The sequence below is a fragment of the Lissotriton helveticus genome, chromosome 12 (genome assembly GCF_964261635.1).
Source record: "Lissotriton helveticus chromosome 12, aLisHel1.1, whole genome shotgun sequence".
NCBI lineage: Eukaryota > Metazoa > Chordata > Amphibia > Caudata > Salamandridae > Lissotriton > Lissotriton helveticus.
Genome location: NC_136073.1, coordinates 241,635,774 through 241,657,164, shown reverse-complemented (window position 1 = coordinate 241,657,164; position 21,391 = coordinate 241,635,774). Strand labels below are relative to the sequence as shown.

The 21,391-nt window shown below is 44.6% G+C and overlaps 1 protein-coding gene across 1 annotated transcript in view; it reads right to left on the bottom strand.

The window, feature by feature from the left end:
• Positions 1-21,391, bottom strand: part of CPNE7 (copine 7) — a 640,312-nt gene that overhangs the window by 105,851 nt on the left and 513,070 nt on the right. The window contains exons 7-8 of the mRNA XM_078669226.1: positions 6,388-6,486; positions 2,804-2,890 (exon numbers count right to left, since the gene is read on the bottom strand). Of these exons, the coding sequence (XP_078525352.1) occupies positions 2,804-2,890; positions 6,388-6,486 (186 nt within the window). The remainder of the gene's footprint in view (positions 1-2,803; positions 2,891-6,387; positions 6,487-21,391) is intronic.

Here is a 21,391-nt window from a genome sequence, read left to right as displayed (position 1 = left end):
CCCTTGTCTATTTTAGGCATTTAGGAAATAACTTCCAATTTTTGTGCCCTCCACTTCTTCTGCATGGAACTTCGACGATTGTCGCCCTCCTTGAAAGAAGGCTTCTTTCCTTACCTGAATCCTGACAATTTTCCCAGTCCAAAGCAACAGACATATTGTTCATGAATGTCAATTATAGGAGCTGCTGACACCCCTTGCTCACTCTCTGGCTCCCCAAGCATAGCCCTTGCTGCCGGTGGTCTCAGGCGTCATGAATGAGTGGCAGGGAGAATAAGTATGGAGGGCTCTATAAGCCCTATTCACTCTCTGTATTTTATACTCTCCTCCTTTCTGTCAGTCTCTAAGGCAGTAAATAGGAGGCTGTTGACAGCTACCTGGTCAAAAGGTCAATACCGTGATGTTGGCAGGGGTCAAATTGTTAGGGGTGTTGGTTTCATTAACCCAGACCAATAACCATGACATGATAGGAGAGAAGAATGAAGATGTCACTTACTTTCAATGTTTTAAATAATTTAGAATAGAGAGTAGGCCTCGTTGAAATTATATTTACAATGGCAAAATTAATTAAATTCCTATATTCAGCATCACTGAAATTTGTGAAATTTCTCAAAGTGATATAGTGTGCCATTTTACTTTTTTTTTTTTTACCCAAATGCCCATCTTGCTTTAAAACGCTATATGAGATACTAGCAGGAGACTGGTTTGCAAAGAAAATGTCTCTCCAAGTTACATTTTCTCCTAAAACTTTCTCCTCCCTGTATTTACCTACACATTTTTATGCACGGTGAGCTCTCAGGTAAAATAATATAATGCAAGATACCGGCAACTCACATTTCACTAATAAAGCATCATTTTAAGTCATTTTCATGAAATTTAAAAAAAATGCATGTGCATCAGGAAGGCATGAATCTTGACAGGCCATACTCATTCAGACTTCTGTCTTTCTGGCATCAACAAAATAAGTACCAGTTTAGAGTGAAATAATAAGTAGCATCACTATAGTATAAAAAAGACAATTGAGTGTGTGGGACATGTTATATGTAGGATGGATATTGCTATCACTGCTGGTCACTGATATTGGGCGCATCCAGCACTTGAATGCAGGATTGTCAGAAGGTTTTGTGGGGCATGAGTCACAAACATGATGGGAGGCCCCTTCTCTAGTTTTATGTTGACATCTAGCAGCAGCTGAGGTTGCCTGCCATATTGAGGATATATCACACAAGTAAGCTAAGCCTGGTTTTCTGATATGTAAATAGATTTAACAGTGGCCGCCTAGGACCCTGAAAAGAGTGGTGCCTGGGGCAAATAGCTGCAGCTGCTCCAGCCTTTTTTCAGCCCTGCTTGGATAAGGAGGACGGTGTGTGTCTCCTGGCCTGCATATACGTCACGAACATTTCTTCCTACATCTTTGTTTACTGCAGATAGAGATTTGTTATGAATATTGTGTCTTTTCTATGCTGGGTATTTATGTGCTTGAGTTACATATGCCTTTCAATTAATCTCAGTGCTGAACACGTGTGATTAATATGACATATGCTTAATTTATATTTTTCTGCAATATGATGATCAAACTTACATGAATATATTTGCTGTATTTATGCTAAACGCTGACTGCTTCAATTTCATTAGCTTGCTAATGGTCTCTAAGAGTTTCTAAAATGTTGACAACTCTGCGTTTCATTTATTGTTGTTATTCAAAAGAACATCATCTTGTAATAATTGAAAGAGCCTCAGGTCCCTTCATGTTATTTGTTTTTGCTAAGCGTTTCCAACAACAATGAGATTATGTCATAAAAGCTGAGCACAGAGAGTAAAGAGTAATAGGAAATATTCACACCAGCTACTCTGAGAAGCGCGAAAAAGAAGCACAACTCTGTTCCCAAATGAAGGCTACCAGGACGGGAGGCACTTAGACTTCGGTCACTGATTTAACACTTTGTGTGCGATCGTCGGCCAACAGCCGTAGCGAACACTAACTCCGTAGTGCTGCTAACGTCCATTGGCCGACGCGGCCCCGCCCACTCCGCTAAACCGCCGCACCGCAGAGGAATTGCCGCTGACCTCAGAAAAGAAAATAGCAGGCTTTACTATTTCATTGAATATAGAACTCCATTGCATAAACAAGCATGCAGATGTGTACCAACTCTGTAACTCAAAATAAGTTTACTTTTCTGCTGTGCTAGAATTAGATTAGAGCTTAGAAGTAGCAGATTTAGGGTAGGATTGCTATAGATTTACAATAGCAATCATTTTGGAGTGGCTCCTCCTAGTTACCCTTTTGGTTAATGATTATGCTACCCTTTTGTCTTCATTGTGATTACTATTCATATTGTGTGTAGTAGACTAGGGTTTTGATTTAAAACAAATCATTAAAATATAAAAATCTATCGGGCATTTTCTAGTGCCTTTGTATGTGTTATTCATTATTGTAAGAACGTTTCGGAGTTCCATTAATAATCCATATAATATCTCATGGGATTGATCATTGCCAGACACACATCTCACCCCAATAGTGCTCAGCGGGTTGTGGAATGGTTGCAGTACAACTGGTTTTCTGGTTTACCTTGGCACATTAACTGAATCCTTAGTGCCAGGAGGTTTTGAAAACCGCCCTCAGTGTTTCTGGAAAATTTAGAGAACCTTTCAGACTGTCAGGTCCACCTTGACTGTCCATGTCCTGCCTCCTACAATCATTCTGTGCATTCTCAATCGCTATCTTCTTTCTCGCGCTAAACTTGGTAAGATCCGCACTTATGTCACAATTTGCAAGAATGAGAAACAAAATGTCAGCCTCTCTCACCTTCAGGTCTGTGAGGATCACAAGGCCAGAATTCTTATAATTTCTTTTCTTCACTTTATACTTGGGGTTCATACACTCCCACTGCACCTACAAGGATACACAAGGAAACGCAGATGTAAGATGTGAGTAGCATGGAAAGATCAAACTAGCAGATGCTGGACAGAGCTAGGCTTAGAAACTGGTGGCATATTTTAGCAGACAGAGAATCTCATGTGACATCCAGATGTTTCTGAATTCAAAAGGTAGGGTCACCTTACAAATAGCATTCAGCAAGACCCTTCGACAGAAACACACTGAAGTTGTGTCAATTATCCATTTGCAGATTAAGTATTCTTTCTTTTTTGTCAGCGGGATGTTACAGATAAAATAAACTGCTAATATTTTAGATAAGTTACATTCTATTTTACTTAAGTCATTTCATATCAATGTGATATGATCTCAATACAAAGATGCTACATGGAAATATGGACGACGCTTGCACAATAAGCAATAGGCATCAGCAGTGAGCCAGTTGAAGTGGGATGAAGTGGTCATCTGCTGTATTTACTCAATAAGACTGCTGAAGGAACACCTTTGAAGGATTTTGGTCATGAGGAGAGTAGAGAATTAATTTATCACGGGACACCTCTCTGTCCTTGTAAGGCCAAGTAAAAAGGTTTGTAAAACAGTAATGGATACTAGGTAAGTGCAAACGAGGAGAGGACTTTGAGGATTTTCAAAGCAAATGAATTTAAAGGATCTAAGTGGGATTCAATCATCAAAGTACTGGAGCAATTTCTGCAAACAAGTTCAAAGGAATAAACATAAAGATAATACAAGGAGAGAGCTCCTGGAGGATCAAGAGGAAAGTGTCTTGATTGTTTTGATCTTCCCAGGTTGTATAGTGTGTAGATGCAAAACTGAAACTGTGTTATGTGAAGAAACAAAAGATGGAAGGGTGTTGAAGAGATGGGAAGAATGAGTGTAAAAGAAGGTGATACATATTGGAATGTAGGAGGAATTGTTAGCATTGTGAGTTTGTGACATAAAGGAGAATTTCACTAGGGGTGGGCATAATTCGTGTAATTCAGTCTAGTGCAATCACACAGAATTATCTAAGAATTCCCCTAGATTATGCATAATTATGCAAGAAGAGTAATTCTGCATTTGGCGCTTCTTCCTAGAGCAAAAATGCCCTCAAAATGCGTGTGCTCATGCATTATTTTGCTGCGAAATAGCAGTAAATGCAGCAGAACACCAGCTTTTCAAATGTGCTCTTGGGGTAGGATTTTTCCCCCAAAGAATTCTTAAGAAGGCAATCGGGAGAAATCGCCTTATTATCAGTAATTCCGCCTCAAAGAGTAACGCAAAATTACTGAAATTGCTCCAATTACTCCGGAGTAATTGAAATTCCATCCAGGCCTAGTTGTTACTTAAGTACAGGCAAGGAACAGTTGTTGGTGAGGGTGTGAGGAAAGATCAATGAAGCGACAACCTATTATTGGGCCCAAGGGTGTGGTGAGGTTAAAATGATATAAGCAAAGTACGCTCTGGGGAGGGAGAACATGTGCTAGACTCCTTGCAGCTCCTCCATGGAGGAAGTGGTTGGGCCTGGGCTGTGGGAGGAGCTGTAATATATCCTTGTAGCCCGCCGTAGCCTGAGGGGATTTAAATCACCTCGGGCTCCAAGAGGCCTTTGTGAAAACATTGGGATGTTGCTTTGCGGGCCTTTACCAGCCCATAGAAGCACTGAGCTCTCCATTGTCTTCAATGGAGTGCTCCACATTCCAATGTTCTAATTGAGATTAATGCTCAGGTATGTGGGTTAGAAACACTGCCTTTGAATGTGCAAGAATATTTATTTATTTATTTATTTATTTATTTATTGAAGTTTTGTATAGCGCTAGCTGGACCCGGGGTTATCAGAGCGCTTCACAGCAAATAGAGAAATGCAACCAAGGCAATAAGCATAGAATACAAGAATCGGAAACGATAGGAGGGAGATAAAGCCTGTACACCAACAAAACAACAACAATAATAACGCAATAAGAGACGGAGTTCGGGGGCAAATCGGTTAGATTTGAGTTCCGCAAAGGATATCAGATTTCTGCTGTTGGGAGATGGGCTTCTCGCTAAGCACCGGAGCGTTCAAGGAAGAGGGCTTTGAGTAGCGTTTTGAATTGTGGGAAGGAGGCGGTCATTCTGATATGTGGGGGGATGGCGTTCCAAATCCTGGGAGCGTTCCCCGCAAAGGATTTATTAGAGGTCTTGCGTTTCTGTGATTTCAGCGGGATGAGCAGGAGTGTGTTGGAGCTTCTGGGGTTCCTGGACTGTCCAGCCCTTTTGAGTTTAGAGGCCAGGTATTCTGGTTTGCCTGTATGCAAGGCTTTATGTGTGAGGCAGGCTGTGCGGAAGTTGGCTCGTTGGTCAATCGGGAGCCATTCCAGTTCTTTGAGTGCCGGTGAGATGTGGTCAAATTTCTTTGTTCCTGTGATCATTCTTGCCGCAGCGTTGAGGGTGGAGTTGAGGGGTCCCAGGTGTGACTTGGCTGTTCCAGTCAGTACAGCAATGCCATAGTCAATTCTTGAGAGCACAAGTGCCTGGGTATATGGGAATATGAAGAGGAATATTGCGAAGAAGGTATAGATGTGGGTGAAGTACAGTAAGGGGGTGTTCATTGCTAGTAGCGAAGCGCATAATTGCCAGAGAGCATGGGTATGAGTGGACATATACTTTGGGTGGGGGGGATGTAGGGGCTAGGGGCTTTAGAGCTGATGGATGCCTGGTGGTGAGGAGAGCATGGGAAAGAGAGGGGTTGTGAGCTGAGGCCTCCCTACCAAGCAGGCAGTTGCATAACAATGACGCAGCGAGAACATTCTGCTTGTGCAGCTTAAAAAAACAGATGGGCAATCCAGTATACTTCTAAACATATGGGTGCATGCACAGAAATTTAAAAAATACTTCTGAAATACTCCTAGAGGTAATCATTCCTAGAGGCTCGTAAGACCTGCACTGCAGGTAAAGAGTTAAAACTCGAGGGAACCATGTGTAGTCCTTGCCTGTGTGGGTGCTCGCCTCTGTGATCCACTCACAGGACTTTAAGGTCATCCATGGCAGGTTCTGTCCAAACCCAAAATGGAGGATGACGGTGGGTTGAGGACGGTGGTGGCGAGAAATTCCTCCCAAATATGGCAGATCAAAGTACAGAAGTGGAAGGGCAGTGTACACCACTCATAGATATCCCCCTTATCTTGTTGACTGGCACTGCCCAAATTGTACTATGGTTGCTCTGAGTTTCTTATACTGTTGCTCTTAGTTATTGCCCTTTTAATTGTCACTTTACAAACAAGCACCTAAAAATATACACATACCAGAAAATAATGAAGTACAAAGACTGCTAGAACTCGAAATTGAACTAGCCTTTCTTGCAGCCTAAGTGTACAACCATTATTTATATAACATCCCCGCAAAATATATTTAGGAGTTGTCTGACTTGTTTTGTGACCAAAATGTCATAGTTTAGCATTTTCACAAAGACTTTCGAGAAGGATTTTCAAAATGTAGAAGGTTACCGCACATTTTGTGACCTTTAGAAATCAAAGCACCTTATTTTCGCCGATGGCCTTCTGCATTTCCTCGAATGTTGCATAAAATTCTCCAATGAAGTCGTGCTTTCCTCTGGAGTCATAATCCCAGACAAGACACTAGGGGATCAAAGACAAACAAAAGTTAATGAAATCCGATAGCACATCATGGCGAAGCTGCAGCAAGAGAGTGGTGAGGAAGCAGAGAAATCAATATTTTGAAAAGGATTAAATGGATAAAGTGAGTAAAAGACAATGAAGATGTAAAAATATCCCAGAGCTTTAGGAAGCAGCAAGAAAAAAGGAAGCCACGGAGAAGGCAGAAGTAATGTAGGAAAGGAGGCAGAAATGGAGAAACAAAAGAAAGAAAGAGAAAATAAATTACAGAAAGTATGGAAAGAACGATTGAAGGAAAGAGCGAGCGAAGGAAGAAACGATAAAAGGAAAGGAAGAACATAAAGAAACAAAGAAGCAATGATGGAAGGAACGCAGGTGGGAGGAAAGGAAGCAATGACAGAAGGAGAGGAGGAAGGAAAGAGGAAAGAAAGAAAGAAAGAAAGAAAGAAAGAAAGAAAGAAAGAAAGAAAGAAAGAAAGAAAGAAAGAAAGAAAGAAAGAAAGAAATGGAGAGGAGGGAAGAGGAGGGGCGAAAGGAGACCAGAAGAGAGGAGGGGAGAGGAGAGGCTAGGCTGTCAGGAAATTAGGATGGTGGAAAGGAAAGAAAGAAAGACAGATAGCTGGATGGATGTGCAGAACAATCTAACTTGTTCCTCGCCTGCAGCCTTCTGTTTCATGTATGGATGTGTACTAGGATTGTGTGCTTCCACAGGTACCCTCCATTATCCTGAGAGAGCGCCATTTAAAGTGAAATTTGTAGGGGTGCAGCATATGTACAAGTAGTAAGCACCCGCATATGTAGAGGCCTGTTAATCATGTTTAGATGCAATGTATGAAAGAGTACTACGGTAAATTGGTATCAGAAAATGTGCAGAGCCAACGTTACAAGGAGCAATCCATGCTTGCTGAAAATAGATGCTTTTAAAATGAAACCTTCTTCTTATGCAACGTGTGTTTAGCAATGCAATTGAACTTGAGATCCGCTTTATCTGAAATGTAACGGTCTACATATATATATAATGATTTGCTTAAAGTAGAAAATGCATTTGCTGTTTAAGGTTGGAGGCCTAGCGAACCAAGAAGAAGGAATGCCAATGTAAAGCGTTGGGCCTATAAAATAAGCAGTGGCTTAGTTCCTTTGGAATTGGTGTAGGCCTGTTGGAGAATACCTTGCTTGACATATAACTGTAGAAATGATTTATAAAAGACCTTTATAAAATGTTGCAATATCCGTAGACTGTGAGCTACTTACGTGTATTCCTTTGCAGGCGCCTCATCGAGCAGATAGTAGAGGGGCCCATTGTGTGTGTATGTTAGGATTCTAGACCTAGATATGGAGGAGTAGTCCCGGAATTCAAGGAGGCAACTTGGAAGGATGAAGAGCCTGAGACCCAAGGCCGGCTGAACAGACACAGATGGATCCACGCCATATGGAATTTTACAGAACCCAACACCTTCTAGAGGGGCGTACCTATAGGCGTGTCATTAACATTGTGGGGTTTCGTATTAGGGACAGCACCCCGAGGGTGGAGGCAGAGCAGATGGCTTAGGAGCTAGAGAGAGCGGTCGCATGGGCAAGGAGCTTAGCAGCGGAGATGGAAATTCTAGTCTAAGAGAGAAGGTGGCGAACTTCTTAGGAAGTCACCACGGCTGACACCTTTTGGTTAGGTTGGCCTATTGTTGAGTAGGGATGTCATCTAGCATAGAGTAGGGACAGACTAATCTGAATCTATGTCTTATATCTTGATGAGTACCAGAACTCAAGTCATAGCTATTCTGTTTAGTTTAATGATTCTGGAGTTGATTCTCGTTCTGTTCATTAGCCGGTTGAGACTTTTCCGTAGGACTATGTTTGTATTAGTACCTGTTTATCTCTTGAACCTCTTGCTGAGGTGCCTGTATCTCCAGCTATTTTTGGTTATGTAATAAACCTTTTAAATTCAGTCTTTAGTCAGTGGTTCTTTGGGGAAAGTATTTCGGTATCTTGAATTTGAACTGTTTAGCTGTGATTAGATTACCTAAATTCACTCTATGACAGGTAAAAAGGTCCAGTCGACCTGTGACGGGATTCTGGAGAATGGTAAGCAGACTCTAGAGGTGAAATCCTGCCTTTTCAGTTGGTAGCAGAGTAGGATGGTTTATCTTCTGGAGTAAGGGTAACCTAGAAGTAGGTTGAGATTTCCCCGAGGCCCATAGAGACTAAAATGAAGAGCGTCCAGAGAATCGCGGATGGAGGATGGCGTTCCATGGAAACTGACGGAGAGTAACAGTGCGGCAGAAAGCAGCAGGTCGGAGGAGAGTGAGTATGAAAAGGGTCATGCGTTGTTAGATTGCGGTGTTATGTTGTGTCATTGTGTTGTAATGTCTTGCGGAGCTGAATGCCAGTAGTGTGAAAGGAGATCAGGTTGTGAGCGCGCGCAACCGGTGAAAATCTTAAACTCAAGGAGAGCTTAAGTGGTTCGGGTGTATCGAACATCCAAAGTAATTGTCGACCATTGTGAAAGGGGGTCATGAGGTACCATTGATCGCCCGAAGGAGTGTGAAGGTAACGGACGCTGGTCGGAAGTTACCGGGTGTTGAATAGTTGAGGTGATTGTCTGTTCGCTCGCGGACAGGCATTTGCCGGGAAAGGTGACAATTACAGTTAGACTGTGGCCGTACAGTCAAAGAAGTGGTTGCTTGGTCGGAAGTAATAATTTCTAGTGTATGATTGGGACGCATGCGTGACCGGCGAGACATCGGAGAAAGGAGGGGAACTGATGCGAAACGGAGGCGAGTGACGTCAGAAGGAGCCGCGCTGTGATAGGGCGGTTAGTGTGAAGCCGCGCTGAGATTGGTGGATTGTCATCAGGAAGTAAACGAGGGTTGTAAACAAGGAAACGTTGTGGGTTTCATCATGAAATGTTTTAAAGTATTGCGGAAATGTTTCAAAGGAGAAAACAAGATAGAACCTCGGGCGGTGAGGAGGCTCCACCCGAGGATACTCCAGCCTATTATATGGCAGCGAATGGTGGGTTGCATACCATATTGTGGCTTGATAATTGGTGTAAGATGACAGATGGAAATGAGGAATTGACTTTTCCTAAATATGGAACGTTTAGACTAGAAGTGTTATACCAGTTGGAAGCGATTATGGCTGCATTGCGACCTTTGCCCAGACCAACACAGTTTGAAGCGCTAAATGCATGGATCAGGGCAGCCCACGACAGGAACAGAGACAGGAGACAGGAAAGAGTAAAACGATCGGTAAGGGCAGTTCAAGAAGCGAGATGGGATGCCATGGAAAAGAGGTGGAGGGTACAGACCATTGCAGTAGATAAGTTGTATCCGTTGCTGGAAAAGTGCAGGGGATGGGCAGAAAAAGATCACAGAGGATGAAGACAGTGAGACGGACGACAGCCTAATAGAGAGGCTGTTGTCAGAAAGGCCACCCCCATACAATCCAGAGCTAGAGGGAACGCAACCATTGAGAAAGCACTGGGAAGCCCCAACAGGGGAAGGCGGAGTTCCAATGGGGAACGGATGGGAAACCCCAGGGGACAAGTTTACCCCAGATAAGGGAGAAAAGGCACCTCCACCCTCACCGGTAGCGAGAGTAGTGGGAAGATTTACAGTACAGAAGGTACGGGTGGAAGATGGTGTCCATTCTCAGAAACTGCCAGATGCCCTTACAGTACCGGTTACCATAGGTCCCATAGTATCAGTGTACAATCCAGAACAGACCCATAATGAGAGTACACCCCAGATGGGGAGTGAGAGGAGTGCAAGCGATGGCAGAACTCAGGTGACAGATGGGTGGAAGACATTACCTAGACCTGTAGACGGAGCACCCCTTTGGTAACATCGGCAGACCCTTCGGAAGACAGAGGGGGTTGGAGGGGATCGATGGATCTGAGAGGACCAAGGCCGAAGTCGATGAGGGAGTTAAGGCCAGATTTGAGAACTTGGGAAACAGTTGTGGATACCCAGAGCGACAGGTCGAGGAATGTGTTTGGGTCGGAGAACGAGGAGAATAGGATGGTTTCTCACTGTGCAGCTAGCGAAAGCAGACAAGAATGGGAACGCGGAGGTGTGGGAAGCAGGGGGACGTCCCACCACACCTCTGGAAACAGCAGGCAGGAGTGGGACTGCGAGACCTGTGAGGGTAGAAGGGTTCCTCCTAACACACCTGAAGAGAACAGAAGAGAGAGTCAGAACGGCAGCGGGAGGGACTCTAAGGAAACTTCTAGCCAAGTCACACTGAGAGCGGCAATAAAGGCAAGAAGGTTAGACGTGCTGAGACTAAAGTCAGAAGTAGAGGAAATAGTGGAAGGTACACTGCCGCTAGAAATAATTGAACTTTACGAACCAGATGAGCTATTGTTCGTGGCAAAGGATGTCACTCGGAAGGCTAGGACTGCTCATGAGAAACTCTCAGAATTAGCGAACAAGTATGAGGTGGATTTGACAAAGACAAAAGCTTTGCAGGGGGGCCATAGGTTACAGTACTCAGATCAAGACCTGGAAGAAAAGAGGGTGATCGGGTTAAAAACCCATATCAGGGAGCTGATCATGGGAATCCGAACATGGTCCAACTTGGAGAGATGGGAGGAAAGGTGGTCAAAGAAAAAGACTGTTAGGCGGAGTGTTATTGGGACACCCCCGGGAGGAGGGTTGATGCATGCCGAAGCGTACCCCTTGCGGGAGGTGGCCCATGGGGGATATGTACATGTACCCTGGAGCAGGGGAGATCTGGCTGCCTTTACTAACACTTTCCCAAAGTTGCGAGAGAGCCCAGTGGAATGGTACAAGCAGGTAGAGAGGTTCGTTAAAATCTCAAAGGTGCTGTGGATTGATTTAAACACACGGTTTGACATTGTGGTTCCAAGTGATTTGTGGATAGCGTGCAAAGTCAGTGTCGAATGGCCCACAGCGGAGCCAGAGCGAGATACAGCCACAAACGGGCCGTCACCTAGGGTAATGGCAAAGTACGAGCAGGCGATCACGTGGCTGAAGACTAAGGTACCACCACAGGACATAGACTGGGTAAAAATAGATCGGACTAGGCAGGAACCAAAAGAGACGGTGCATGAGTACTATGAGAGGCTATTGCTGATTTTTAAACAGTACAGCGGATTAGATGTGATGGATCCAAAAGATATGGGACAGTTCGTATCCAAGTTCGTGCTGGAATTGAGGCCTGATATCTGCCTCATGATACAGCAACATTTGATCTGTTGGCAAAACAAGCCCTTAGATGAGATTCTGAGGTATGCGAGGTACTGCAGTGATGAGATAGACTCGAAGACAAAGAAGCTTAAGGATAAACTGATGTTAGTCCAGATGCAAGCGGGAGGACAGGGCCAGTCAGGCAATGGCACCATGAGCAGGAAGACAGGGGGACATAAAAAAGACAACGAAGAAGGTCCGAGACCTAGGATAGACATAGCGACTCTGAAAAAGACGACCAAGTGCCATCAGTGTCATGAGGTTGGGCATTGGAGACGCGAGTGCCCCCATAATCCGGACAATCAGGTGCAAGAGGAGGAGGAGGAGGAGGAGGAAGTCGAAGCCCCTCCGATACGGAAGGTGACAGTGACTAAGCCCCAAATGACAAAAGGGGGACATCGGCCCCTAGGGCTCCGGTTCCTCAACCACCTAAGATTTCAGCAGGGAACAAGGTTTACAGGCAGATGCCCTTCATAGTCGAGGGAGATGAGCACTATTTCTTTGATCCAGTGTCAGGGCGGTGCCTGAATGGGGAGGAAGACTGTACCCTTGGAGCAGTGCTGGAGGTAGATCAGAGGGGACCCTTTGTAGAGGCTGACGTAGACGGGCACCCCACTACTTTCTTGGTCGACACTGGTGCTTCCAGATCTACTGTGCGGTCTGCGGTGGTCCCAAATCTGCCCCTTTCAGGACAAACTATTCAAGTGGTAGGAGTAGCGAACAGGAGAATGACAAACCCATTGACTGAGCCAGTCCCGGTAAAGATCGGAAGTTTCAGAGATAGACACCAATTTGTAGTGTGCGATTCCAGTCCTGTATGTTTGCTAGGAAGAGATCTTTTGTGTAAACTCAATTGCACCATCTATTGTACCCCCAAGGGAGTAGAATTGCAGACTAATGATGACGATGCTGATTTTAAAGTTGCAAACACGCACATGTGCATTGAATTGTACCCTGCCATAACTGTGGAAGAACTTCCCTGGGATTTGAGAGATTCAGTCTCACCAGAGGTGTGGGACTTTACGGGGGAGGAGATAGGACTGATCAAAGGAGTAGAACCTGTCAGAATCCAAGTGAAACAGAATGCTGACTTTCCTAGAACACCACAGTACAAGCTGACCCCAGAGACATTGGAAGGAATAAAACCCGTAATTGAGTCCATGATTAGACAAGGGATTCTGAAGGAGGTTATGGGCAGTCCTTGTAACTCTCCGATAATGGGCTTGCAGAAGCCAAGTGGGAAGTTCAGGATAGTGCAGGACCTACGAAAAATTATCAGCATAGTCGTCCCATGTTGTCCATTGGTACCGAATCCATCAGTAATACTGTTTCAGATACCGTTCCAAGCTGAGTGGTTTTCTGTGATTGATTTGTGTCAAGCTTTCTTTTCCATCCCACTGCATGAGGAAAGCCAATTTCTTTTTGCGTTCAAAATAGAGAGTCGCGTATTAACATGGTGCCGTATCCCTCAAGGGTATACAGAGAGCCCATCGATCTTTAATCAGTTGCTGAAAAGGAATCTGGAGAGTCTGGTACTGCCACAGAACTCAGTTCTCGTACAGTACATAGACGACCTCCTTGTTGCGTCAGACACCGAATATGCTTGTAGGATTGACACCATCGCCTTGTTGAACTATTTGGGAGAGAATGGACACAAGGTATCACCTAACAAGTTACAGTACTGCCTGCAAGAAGTGCAGTATCTGGGTCACAGAATAGAGCAGGGAAAGAGGAAGGTGTCGCCTGACAGAATTGAAACGATCATGAGAATGACTGTGCCCTCGACCCAGAGAGAGGTTAGAATGTTCCTGGGCATGGTTGGCTATTGCCGACAATGGATTGCAAACTTTTCCCTGAAAGCGAAACCCTTGCAAAAACTGACGCACAAGGACGTGGTTGATCCGGTACCATGGGACACAGATTGTATGATGGCTTTTCTTGAGCTGAGAGAGGACTTGTGTCGTGCTCCGGCTCTGGGGATGCCAGATTACCACAAATCATTTGCATTATTCTGCTGCAAGAGGGAAGGATGTGCTTTAGCTGTTCTAGTGCAAGATCATGGAGGAGTCCGTAGACCAGTTGCCTACTTTTCGGCTACCTTAGACCCAGTAGCCGCAGCATTGCCCGGATGTCTCAAATCCGTTGCTGCAACAGGTGTCAGCATTGAACGATGTGAAAGCATAGTGATGGGATATCCACTGACAGTGCATGTACCTCATTCTGTGGAATTGTTGATGACCAGGACCAGGACGCAGCACTTGACCAACAATAGGCTCACACACTACGAGCAGGTTATACTTGCTGCAGAGAATGTGACCCTCAGGAGGTGCTCTGTCTTGAATCCTGCTACTTTGTTGCCATTACCAAATGATATAGATGATGATTGGGAAGACCATGATTGTCTTGATGTAACTGAACTGTGCACCAAACCTAGGCCGGATATTGTTGATGTGCCATTGACAGACCCGATGAAATTTATTTTGTCGATGTCTCATGCATAAGAGACAATACTGGTCAGTTGAGAGCAGCATTTGCTGTCTGTACTATTTCTGGAATAATTGAAGCAGCCTGCCTGGAAGGAGTACACTCCGCTCAGGTGGCTGAGATCATTGCGTTGACGCGTGCCTGTCTGGCAGCCAACGGAATTCGGATTACCATCTTCACCGACAGCCAATATGGGTTTGGGGTGGTTCATGACTTCGGACAGTTGTGGTCGCAGAGGGGTTACATGACATCATCAGGCTCCCCAATCAGGAATGGAGAGTTCGTCAGGTTATTGCTGGAGGCGTTGCAAGGTCCTGCCGCAATAGCAGTGGTAAAATGTACCGCTCACACCAGAGGCACGGACTTTGTGACAATGGGGAATCGTTATGCTGATGAAGTCGCACGCTATTGTGCAGAGCAGGGATACTCCTTTACTGAACAACACATTGAGGGACCGAGGGAAAGAACTGAGCTAAGCATGATGCTTGAGGTGGCAGATACCTGGGAAGAGTTGAGAGACATGCAAGGTCAGATGTCAGATTAAGAGAAAAAGGTGTGGGAATCGGCTGGTTGTGTCAAGGGAGATTTGGACATGTGGGTTTCAGCTGATGGAAGAGCTGTGTTGCCGATTGAGCTGGTGAGTGCGATGGCACGACAGATACATGGTCCTGTGCATCTGGGAAGGGATGCGATGTTGCGTGTGTTCAGACAGACATGGTACAATCCCAAATTTAGACAGGCTGCCGAAGCAGTATGTCAGAGATGTGTGACATGTCAACAGATAAATGTTGGGAAAAGAACTCCAGTTACACTGAGTCACATTGGAAGGTCCGACGGACCTTTTTACAGGATGCAAATAGATTTCATTGAAATGCCGAAGTGTAACAGCCTTAGGTATGTCTTGGTGATTGTGTGTGTGTTCTCTAGATGGGTTGAGGCATATCCCACTCGTAGGTGCGATACACTCACTGTAGCCAAACTATTGTTGAGGGAATTGGTGCCACGATTCGGGGTTCCGACCTCTCTGGAATCGGACAGAGGAAAACATTTTAATAGCGAAATTGTGAAGATGCTCTGCTCTGCTCTGAACATTGATCAAAGACTGCATTGTAGCTACCGTCCAGAGGCTTCTGGCATGGTAGAGCAGATCAATGGTACCCTAAAAGCCCGAATGGCAAAGGTGTGCTCATCCACGTCCCTGAAATGGCCCGATGCACTGCCATTGGTATTAATGAGTATGCGTAGTACCCCGGATAGGAGGACAGGGCTCTCTCCTCACGAAATCCTAATGGGGAGGGCTATGAGACTGCCATCTATTCCTACAACTGCCTTGCTGAATATCACAGATGACCTGATTCTTGATTATTGCAGGGGACTATCTGATGTCATCGGTTCTGTGTCCCTTCAGGTGCAGGCTGCTGAAGTTCCGGCTGCTAGCGACCTTTGTCACGACCTGTGCCCCGGTGACTGGGTATTCGTGAGAAAGCACGTGAGGAAGAGCTGCCTGGATGTACGCTGGAGAGGACCTTTCCAGGTGATACTCGTAACCACTACTGCCGTGAAGTGTGGCGGATTGCCGAATTGGGTCCATGCTTCTCACACCCGACGAACTCCAGCACCTGAAGAAGGAACAGCTCCTCTCGTGGATGAGAACAATAACGACGAAGAGGATCCGAAAGAGGGAACAAGTCAAGCTGTGGGGGGGCTGGTAGAAGTTGGGAACTCCCCTGATCAAGCTGTGTATGATCACGACGACAGCGACACTGAATCCGCCCCAGAAGAAGGAAGTGGCGGAGAAGGTGATCAGAGTACAGAAGAAACTGATGGGGAAGACGAACAGGGAGTGCAAACAAGAGGCTGGCGAGCAAGAGGTGCAGAAGCTCATTGGGCCAAAAGACGGAGGCGAATGAATGTGAGATTGGCTTCCGAAAGAGAACTTGCCCCTGTGTCCGAAGAGTCCGATTTGGAAGGGGAAAACGAAGGAGCTGCGCAGAGTGGTCCGAGAAGGTCAAGGAGGGTGCGAGTACCGTGCCAAAGATATGCCACTCCAGAGTGGACCTATCCTTTCACAAATGTTAGGATTGCCAATGCCAGGGGTACTGAGGTCCGGGAGGGTGAGGTCAGTGGAGGTGACCAGCACAATCCCCAATGTTAAGCTGCAAGTGGTGCTGTTGGTACCTGGACTCGAAATTGAAGGTATCCTGACACTCACCATTCCTAATCCCCCTCTCCTAAGCAAGATACCTGATTTACTCCTGGAAAGACTGGTATTTCCTACCTTTGTTCCGGACATGCCAGCCTATGATGTAGTTGTGCTTCGCATGGAACTTTTGGATTATGTGTTGCAGGCAATCGGATCAAGTATAATCATAGACTATTAAGAGCCGTGAACTGAACTTTGAACTTTTGAATTTGATTGACTTTGTGCTTTGCTTTGAAAAGACTTTGAAAGGAACTTTGAAAAGACTTTTGTGAATAGCTGTTAAAACTAACCTAGAGCCGAGTGGAAGAAGAAGAAATTTAGGGACTTTCCACAGAGGACGGAGAAGGGTTAGGGCTGTCTGAAAAGAAGAACTGAAACAAGAACTTCTGTTGCCAGGTGTGGTTCAAAAAACTCAAGTAACAAAGAAAAGAGACTTTGGGTGCTTTCCGAGAACGAACTGCTTGAGCCGAGACCATGGCGCCTGAAAACCCGAATCGTAGAGCCAAGTGCATAGTAGGCACCCTTTTAGCAGGAGTGATTCTCCTTATAGTTATAGTAGTTTCAGTTTCCTATTTTGCACCACACAAACAGGTAGAGAAGGCTGAGGGGGCACCGACACCAAATACCCCTAGCCAGGAGGAGGAAAGAGAAAGCAGAGAAAAGGCTTTACTGGCTGCAGAAAGTCGTAGGTTACATACAGATCTGTCTAAAGGAAATTTTGGGCAGAACGCATATGCAAAGCTGCTGTATGAATACATTGATGCAATGGATGCGAAAGACTGTTATGTGTGTATGCAATTGCCAGCTTCAGTAGATGAGGGTATTAGATACCATCACCTTCCATTGACATATAGAATTTCATGTAGTTTGTTGATTAGCATATTGTATGGTAGAAATCATTTTGAATATTATTTTTCAAATTATGATGCTGTGTTACCAGAAATCCCAAATTACAAGCACTTGAATAAGTGGGACTATTATAAATCAGAAGACAGACTGGGATATTTTTTCATTCCCACACAAGAGCTAGACACCCCGTATGCACACCGACACAATTTGACTTGTTCATTGTCAGAGGTGGAAAAGAAGTTCATTGAGCAGGTAGAAGACAGATACACGAAGCAAAAACAGTTGCGAGATTCAGGACAAGGAAAGGTAGATTGGACCGAAGAGGAGAAGAAGCACAAATCAAGAGGGAGTTAAGGTCCAATAGCTCTAGATGAAGTACAGAAAGGAAAGTTGTGCCTTCACCGTCCACAGACTTATTATGAGAATGTGTATGTAGGTCATACCACGTGTGAACACACCTTTACGTTAGAGTATTACACAAAGGATTTCTTGAAGAGCGTGGTGCAGGTGATCCCTACTGTATATTTTGTCTGTGGAAAGAATGCGTATGTGAGATTGCCAGAGAAGTGGTATGGAACGTGTTACCTAGCAATTATCTTTCCCAAGATTTACCATACTGAGGATTTTGCTCTCTTGGAGGGAGGGTCCCAGAGGAGGGTAAGGCGAGGAGAGAATGCTGGAGCAATTATTGGAGATGTGTTTGGAGCAGCGATACCTATGTTGGGAGTCATTTTGAATGACATCAAGATAAGGCGATTAGCAACTGTAGTGGATGAACTGTCAATGAATACAGCCAAGTCATTAGTGTTGGTCGAGGGTGAGATGTTGTCGATAAGGACAATGGTTTTACAGAACCGTCTTGCCCTAGACGTCATCCTAGCAAAAGAGGGCGGAGTCTGCAAACGTTTGAAGATTCAGGAATGCTGCACTTATATACCAGACAACTCTGAGGATCTGGAGACATATATAACCAACATTACTGCTATTCATTATGAGATTGAGGACTTGACCCAAGAGAATACATGGGAGACTGTTGGCAAGGGATTTGGAAAGGTTGGAAACTGGTTTGCCAACCTAGGAAAGGGTTTCCTTGGGTTTGTACTGAGACCCCTCCTCATAGCAGTGGCATGTGTGATTGCCTTGTGGGGTTTAGTGAGGCTGTACAAATGGTACAGGTCGAACCGGTTGGCAAGATCAATGAGAGTGCAAGAGATGCGAATGGAAAGACTGCAAGACAATCAGCACCGCAGTTTGAGAGCATTGGAGATGCTCAAGAGGGGAAAAATGGCCACAAGCTCTGTTTAGTTTAGTTCTTACCCTGAGGATGATGTGAGGGTGGTGATGACACGGGTCATCAAAGAGGGGAACTGAGAGAGCGCCATTTAAAGTGAAATTTGTAGGGGTGCAGCTTATGTACAAGTAGTCAGCACCCGCATATGTAGAGGCCTGTTAATCATGTTTAGATGCAATGTATGAAAGAGTACTACGGTAAATTGGTATCAGAAAATGTGCAGAGCCAACGTTACAAGGTGCAATCCATGCTTGCTGAAAATAGATGCTTTTAAAATGAAACCTTCTTCTTATGCAACGTGTGTTTAGCAATGCAATTGAACTTGAGATCCGCTTTATCTGAAATGTAACGGTCTACATATATATATAATGATTTGCTTAAAGTAGAAAATGAATTTGCTGTTTAAGGTTGGAGGCCTAGCGAACTAAGAAGAAGGAATGCCAATGTAAAGCGTTGGGCCTATAAAATAAGCAGTGGCTTAGTTCCTTTGGAATTGGTGTAGGCCTGTTGGAGAATGCCTTGCTTGACATATAACTGTAGAATTGATTTATAAAAGACCTTTATAAAATGTTGCAATATCCGTAGACTGTGAGCTACTTACGTGTATTCCTTTGCAGGCGCCTCATCGAGCAGATAGTAGAGGGGCCCATTGTGTGTGTATGTTAGGATTCTAGACCTAGACATGGAGGAGTAGTCCCGGAATTCAAGGAGGCAACTTGAAAGGATGAAGAGCCTGAGACCCAAGGCCCGGCTGAACAGACACAGATGGATCCACGCCATATGGAATTTTACAGAACCCAACACCTTCTAGAGGGGCGTACCTATAGGCGTGTCATTAACATTGTGGGGTTTCGTATTAGGGACAGCACCCCGAGGGTGGAGGCAGAGCAGATGGCTGAGGAGATAGAGAGAGCGGTCGCATGGGCAAGGAGCTTAGCAGCGGAGATGGAAATTCTAGTCTAAGAGAGAAGGTGGCGAACTTCTTAGGAAGTCACCACGGCTGACACCTTTGGTTAGGTTGGGCTATTGTTGAGTAGGGATGTCATCTAGCATAGAGTAGGGACAGACTAATCTGAATCTATGTCTTATATCTTGATGAGTACCAGAACTCAAGTCATAGCTATTCTGTTTAGTTTAATGATTCTGGAGTTGATTCTCGTTCTGTTCATTAGCCGGTTGAGACTTTTCCGTAGGATTATGTTTGTATTAGTACCTGTTTATCTCTTGAACCTCTTGCTGAGGTGCCTGTATCTCCAGCTATTTTTGGTTATGTAATAAACCTTTTAAATTCAGTCTTTAGTCAGTGGTTCTTTGGGGAAAGTATTTCGGTATCTTGAATTTGAACTGTTTAGCTGTGATTAGATTACCTAAATTCACTCTATGACAGGTAAAAAGGTCCAGTCGACCTGTGACGGGATTCTGGAGAATGGTAAGCAGACTCTAGAGGTGAAATCCCGCCTTTTCAATCCTATGGACTGCCCACATGATACATTGGTCACGTTATTTGCATGTGCGCTGTCGGTAATAGCAACTGATGTCTTCTAACCACCCCTTGCTGCAGGATGTCTTCTGTGTAAGTGGGAGAAGCCTCCTGAACAGCTGCAGCAGAAAACCTAGGGTCGAGCTAGGATTATTATGCAGCCTCCCTCAGACCGCTGACCGGCTCTTGTTCCTTTCAGTAATTCTAACTCAAGGATAGAGCCACCAAAAAGTTTGAACTGTAACTGTCCTTTAAGCTGGGCACGGATTAGGCGCCAGGCTCGCCTTGCACAATGCACATCAAGGTGTATTATGCGATCTGCATGATGTCAGCATTCACCCCATATGTAGTCAGCCCCATGTTAGAAAAAATCATAAATAAAAGATGCACACATTTGAATACATAAAAAGGGGTTCTGGATCAGCCCTCTTCATCCATTGGTCTATCTGCCTGTCATTCACATCTTGCTTCATTCCACCAAGGCATACAGCGTGGGGCAATGGCCCAGCTTACTTCTGTCAGTGCTGTTCTTGCACTGTGAGCATTTTTCCTAATCACATGGGCACATCTCCCTAAAAAGAAGTGCGATTTAGTGTTAGGGCAAGAGGATTAACAACTTACTTTGAGATTAATTTGTTCATTCCATGCTTTATTCTTTTTTTCTTAGCCAATTTATGTGTTTAAACTAGGACTTCAGGGTATAGTAATTCAAAGCCAGTAGTACAATTTATTTAACAAAAATCAATTTCCCTGGGAAAATAGGAGTTCCATCACTATTCTCAGTGTGCCTGCATGCTTAGAAGTACCAGTAGTAATCTATGACAATTATATGATTTAATTTATTATACAGCTTCATTTGACAAACCCTTTACATCCATTGGTCTGTTCAAGTGGTATTCACATTTTGCTTCTGCCCATTACAGCACACAGCATGGTGCAATGGGTCTGCCCACTTTATCCATTGGCCGTCTTGAGCCATAAGCGGCAGTATTTTCCCTGTAAAGCAGGGAACACCAGTGCTGGTGTGCCTGGGCAGCTGGTGAACTCTTTTTCAATACGTTTTAATATGTTTCATAAAGTGTTTTTGTTTATTGCATATCTTTACAAAATAAAATATATTTTTTTTAATTGCATGCTTGCTTTGCCACGGTTTGTTAAAAATGGCAAGACACACAGAGGATGTTCCCTATAATGTCGACAAAGTCGTCCGTAGTTTGCCTGACCCATTCATCTTGGGGTGTAAGAGTATATACATTCCTGTAGTTTTGGATGATCAACAGCTAGTCCATTATGGACGCTGTTGGACTTGGCCTTATTTGGCTAAAGTTCCATAAACTTTTTGCTTTCCCCCTAAGCCTTTTTTCTGATATGGTATTGCCAACTTAGATGCTTTG